Below are 5,787 nucleotides of genomic sequence, written 5' to 3' on the forward strand. Positions count from 1 at the left end.
AGTCATCGAAGGGGAAGTCTCGGCCCTGGGGGAGCGGGGTCAGGCAGAGGAGCCTGGGGCAGAGGGCCGGAGCGGAAAGCCACCAGGCTCTGGACTTTGACAAGGGTTTTTCTCATATAACTTTTCCATGTAATTTTTGAAATGACTATGGTAAAAAATTAGACAATGCAGATACACAAAAGGAAAAAGACCCCCTCAGGGATAATAACCATTGCCCTCATTTTTGAGGTATATCCTTTCATATACCTCATATGCAGACTATGTTTTTACAAAAACTTAAAAGGTGGAGAAAATAGAACTTCACACACACACATAGGAGTGTAAGTCAAACTGGAGAAATAAGATTGGGAACCACATCAAAATCAATATCCTGGCTGTGACTATACTATAGTTTTGGAAAATATGACCATTGCAGGGATCTAGGCAAGGTTTACAGAGGTTTCTCTCTGGACTATTTCTTATATGTGCATCTATGATGATCTCAACCAAACTTTCAATTAAAAAAGCCGAGATCATTCTATTCAAACTTGTGTGACTCACCTTTTTCACTAAATAATGAAAACACATTCACTGACACTCACAGTGAGCCAGGTCCAGCCCCAATTTAAACATTTAATGGGCCATCTCAACACTTCCACATGAAGGAGGAAGTGCTAACCAAGGCCTAGAAATGATCACGTGACCACTGCCCCAGGTCACAGAGTCAGTCAACGCACAGGTGAGTGCAGAGAGTTAAATGGACCTTTTAATCGCTGTCTAACATTCCTCCAGAGGATATGCTGCTTTTATTTATCCAATTCCCCCTTTTGAACACCTGGATCAATTCTGATCCTGACGCTTCCGAACGTGCACAGTGGACACCTTGCACAGAGGAAGGCGCCCTCTAAGGTCCCGTCCAGCCCCAAGAACCAACGGCTCCCTCCTGCGTGGGCCCTGCCGGGCATTCTACTAACCATGTGCAGGATGAGGATCCAGGCCGAGTGCAGAACATCTGACGTGACCACCTATCAGAAGTGGGAGAGCCCTGTTGACAGAGGTCTGGACAGATGGCAGCCAAGGATGGCAGCCTCCCCTCCAGGGAGAAACCCCAGCACCAGTCCACACAAGTAGCAAAGCAATAACAGGTAAGACCAATGGCCAGAGGCAGGCACAAGACAGCCCTGGCCCCTCCGGGATGAGGGGACAAAGCGGCCTGGCGGTGGGGCCACCCCTGCCCCACTTGTAGGGAAACTTGCAGACGATAGCGTGGGGCTGGCTGGCAGCCACACAGTGGTCCCCCAGCTCACTGGCACCACTCCCAGTGCCAGGCTGCAGCCACAGCTGCAGCTACCCTCCCTCCCTGTGCCAGGGCACCACGCCAGCAGGGTGACCGACTGAAGTGACTGGGTGTGTGCGGGACATGGGCTGGTGCCCTACCCTCGGGGGCTGCTGCATCCCAGCTCCAGCAAGCCACTGCCACGTGGGAAGGAGAGCCCAGGGTGGCAAGACGGATTTTTCAAGAGTTCCGACACTGGCTCTGAACTACTACCAAAGGCTGGCCCTGTGTTTTGCCCTCACCTGGGTGAGTCTGCCCAATCTACAGATGCAAACACGATGCTGACCCTGAATGGGGCAGGGCAGTGGGGCCCGAGGAGCAGGGACCAGGGAAAGCCCTGCTTGAAGCCCCCACCCTGCCGTGCTGAGGAGGGGACATCAGGACCACTCACGGTGAAGCCTGCGCGGGCGCTCAGGTGCTCAGCAGCCACCAGCAGGGCATTGAGGGTGGCTCCTCCACTGCCCACGTGAACCTCAGGGTCCTCCACAGCCAGCAGCAGCGTTCCGGCAGGGATCTGCTCTCGCTTCTGCCGTATTTCCAGCTCTGCAGTCAGAACACGGCTGGGACCTGCCCCCCAGCACCCCACCCCCAGTCCCGAGCACCTAGAGCAAACCTCCCAACCGCCATTATTTTCTCTTCTTTGACTTAGCACCTTTTCATCTAGTAGCTCATTAGATCTTTTCCCAACTCAGTGAGGTAAGGACAGTTACTCCCACTTCACAGATGAGAAAACCAAGTCTCAGTGAACTGACATGTGTCTGAGGTCACATGGCAAGGAAGAAGCAGAATCTAGGTTTGAACCTGGGACTGCCTGGCTCCTGGGGCTCCAGGGATATGTGGCAAGGAACAGGGAGTGGGTTCTACACCAGGGGCAGCATGCAGAGGGAGGGTCAACTACCTCTCTGGAAGACCTCAACGCTGTCCTTGTACTGACACGTCAGGATGATGACCGTCCAATCAACCCCCTTTGGCTGCTCCATTCTGGCCAAAGTTGAAGGGTTTCCTGGGCAGAGATACAGAGGTATGTGAATGTGTTTAAATTATCATATCCTAAAATTGATTTTTCTGGTTGTAAATAGTTTTATGAGTTTTAACACACATATAGATTCTTGTGGTCACTGCCACCATCTGCATCTCAAAGAACTACACCTCAACTCTTTACAGTCACACCCTCCTCCATGCGGCACCTCTGACAACCAGCCATCCGTTCTCCAGAGCTATAGCTGGAATGTACTCTTTTGAGATTGTCTTCTTTCACTCAACACAGCGCCTCTGAGATCCATCTGAGTTGGCTAAGCATAGCCGTAGCCCTTTCTCCTTTTTTGCCAAGCAGTGCTCCATCGCCTGGACATTCCACAGTCTGTTTCTCCACCCACCCACTAAAGGAAGGATATCTGGGCTGCTTCCAGGTTTTGGTAATCATGAATAGAACTGCTGTCAACATTCACGTGTAGATTTAACATGAACATAAGACATCTCTCCAGGTGGACACCGAGGTGTGGGATTACTGGGTCACGTGATCAGTGTATCTTTGACTTTATCAGTTTGGGTACATGAGATTTCCTCAGAAGAGGAAGAAAGGAGAGGGGGTGGCGTTGACAGCGGCCCCCCGCTTAAAGCACGGGGCCACCCTTTCTGTACCGCAGGCCCCTCATCACCCAATCGCTGGCTCTGAGCTGAGGCTGGGGAGGGAGGCTCTATGTCCAGGCTCCTGAGGGTGCGGGCAATTCCCTGCAAAGAGGGAAGCTCTGGGAGGGGTGCACCAGTCTGTTCAAGGGCAGTGTGCCCACAGCACCCACTACAGGGCCCTCGGAGGGGACGTCCCCTCTCAAAGACTCCAAGCCAGATGGGGCTGCAACCCCACCTGTCAGTCACCTTCCTCCAGAGCACTCTGAGCAGTGGGGGGAAGGTGAGGCCGAAGCCACAGCTTCATCCACTCCTATCCCCGCGATGCTCCTGTCCTGCCACGTAAGAACAGTCTGACTGCCAAGGCTCGGCCTCCCCAAGACCTCCATAGCCGGTCCTTAGAAGTGCACTGCCAGCGGTGGTGCCACGCAGCAGCCCCCAGAGCTCAGCATGGGGAGGGCCAGTGGGGCGAGCTGTGGGGCACCCCAGAGGTGCCCTGAGCACACCTCCGTCCGCAGTCCACCCGCATTCCAGTCGGAGCCAACAGGAACCTGAACCTCAGTCCATTTCTTCCTGTGTCAGACTCTGCTGCCACAAGCCGTGGTTCAGGCTGACAGATACTGCCACTTAGCAACACCCACACTCCCACAGGCTTTCCAGGGAAAGCCTCTGCCACTAACAGAAACTGCTCGGCTCCCCACTCAGCTCAGGAGGGGAATCCAGAGGGAAATCCGAGCAGGAGATCTTGGCCAGGGATCTGAGGTCAGAGGCATTCCCTAGGTTACCCATCAGGCCTTCCCAGTGAAGGGTGTGGCTGGGGATTCCAGGCTGGCCACCAACTCCCTGTGAGACCTTTGGCACCCCCTAACTGGCTCTGGCCTCCGGTGGTAGGAAGCATAATGGCAGATGCCCCCCATCTCGTTCACATGGAGGCCCAGCAACCCATCAACCAACGACTGGAAGAAGACAGACCCGCTCAGACAAGATGGGGATCCCCTGGGAGGCCTCCTTGGTGCCAGAACTCCCCATTCAACCCAACAGAAGCTGTCTCAGAACCACACTGCAGTCTGAGAGTTTCCGGGCATACCTCCTGTCTTCCTTCCAGTGTTCTGTCACAGGAAGTGGACCTGGAATGCAGACAGACAGCTCTCCCAGCTTCCTCCAGGTCCCTCCCCTTCCTCCCTCCCCCAATAAATCTCTTGCAAGTTTAATCTCATCCTGTTGTCTGCTTTTCTGAGGACCTGAACCAGTATGGCAAGTACATCATTTTTCTATCAGCACCATCAAAGGAAAAATTACTCTAAGAACCTCTCTCTTGATCCTTAAAGATGAAGAAACTGAGACACAGAGAGATTGACTTGCCCAAGGTCACACAGCTAGCAAGCGGTAGAGCCAAATCTGAACCCAGACACCTTTTTTCCAAAGTCCATTCTCTTTACCACTACACCAAACCTGCTTTGTAGGACTGAAAATAGAACAAAAGTACTAAATATATGTAAAGTGCCCAATACAAGGTGACAGTGAATCAAGGATGGCATTAAAGATGGCCGCTGTTAAGAGTTAGCTCACCCACTCACTCTGACCCATAGTTAAGACACTGATTTTTCATCCTCACAACACCACTGCCAGGGAAGCATTCTGTCCAGTTCACAAATGTTAGTTGATACTGCAGTCATGACTGGGGCCTGAGTCGCTCAGATTCTTATTTAGGTAATGGGGATAATGAAGGTCATATACAGCTTGTACAGACAGGTCAGGTGTGTCCAGCTCCAAGATTGATGTCCTTATGCACCCTGCAGAAACAAGACCTCTCTCCTGGAGTCTTCACCCTCTGTCATACTTAACATTTGTACGGAGATCTTAGATAGCAAGGCCTCTCTATTCCAACATTCTACACACTTCCAATAGAACTTCACCTACTGAGGTCAAGTTGAAAAGGTTTTTAATGCCCTCAGCCACACGCTGCCCAAAATTAGGATAGGGAAGGGGAGTCAGGGACAGAATAAAATAAGGCCTCTTCATATTTGCTTCTTGAAGAGAAGTAGGGCAGTGATTTCGCATTTTAAAGGGGAAAAAGTTTCACGGAGGGATCTGATTTGCCTTCTGGGGAAAAAGGAAGGCAGAAGGAAAGTGATTGGAAGTAGAGCTGCTAAGTCACTTCAGTCATGTCCTACTCTGTGCCACCCCAGAGATGACAGCCCACCAGGCTCCCCCGTCCCTGGGATTCTCCAGGCAAGAACACTGGAGTGGGTTGCCATTTCCTTCTCCAATGCATGAAAGTGAAAAGTGAAAGTGAAGGCGCTCAGTCGTGTCCGACTCTCAGCGACCCCATGGACTGCAGCCTTCCAGGCTCCTCCATCCATGGGATTTTCCAGGCAAGAGAACTGGAGTGGGGTGCCATTGCCTTCTCCATAGAAGTAGAGATTACACTGCAAATCACACAAAGGAAATACAGTTGAGATAAGCGGATAATGACGAGACCCGACGGGGTAAAATGAGGCAGGAAAAGTGACCTCAAAGGGAAAGTCACCAGCCCGGCACCCAGCGGCCCAGCCGCCTGGAGTCCCTGTCCTGGGTGTCCCCAAGTCTCAGAGCTCCTGTAAGAAGACCTGGGCCAACGGGATGAGGGGCCTGCAGCCACCCCACAGCAAGCGGGCGCTCGGGGGCGCCGCCAGAGTTCGGAGAGACTCTTCCCTGTAAGGAAACGGGCAGCCAGTGGCCCAGCTCAGTCCTGCGGGCCCAAGATGTGGGCAGCGGTCGGCGAAACGGCTGGGGGCACCCGCGCGGCGCCGGGTCCGCGCACACCCACATACCTGCCTGCGCCCGGCGCCCCGCGCCGCCAGCTC

The 5,787-nt window shown here is 53.1% G+C and overlaps 1 protein-coding gene across 1 annotated transcript in view; it reads right to left on the reverse strand.

Annotated features, from left to right (window-relative positions):
* Window positions 1-5,781, reverse strand: part of FUK (fucokinase) — a 17,101-nt gene extending 11,320 nt beyond the window's left edge. Inside the window, exons 1-5 of the mRNA XM_010850850.1 lie at window positions 5,755-5,781; window positions 2,214-2,318; window positions 1,707-1,858; window positions 954-1,004; window positions 11-25 (exon numbers count right to left, since the gene is read on the reverse strand). Of these exons, the coding sequence (XP_010849152.1) occupies window positions 11-25; window positions 954-1,004; window positions 1,707-1,858; window positions 2,214-2,295 (300 nt within the window). The 5' untranslated portion in view covers window positions 2,296-2,318; window positions 5,755-5,781. The remainder of the gene's footprint in view (window positions 1-10; window positions 26-953; window positions 1,005-1,706; window positions 1,859-2,213; window positions 2,319-5,754) is intronic.
* Window positions 5,782-5,787: the final 6 nt, after the last annotated feature.

Source organism: Bison bison, unplaced genomic scaffold (genome assembly GCF_000754665.1).
Source record: "Bison bison bison isolate TAMUID 2011002044 unplaced genomic scaffold, Bison_UMD1.0 scf7180017864295, whole genome shotgun sequence".
NCBI lineage: Eukaryota > Metazoa > Chordata > Mammalia > Artiodactyla > Bovidae > Bison > Bison bison.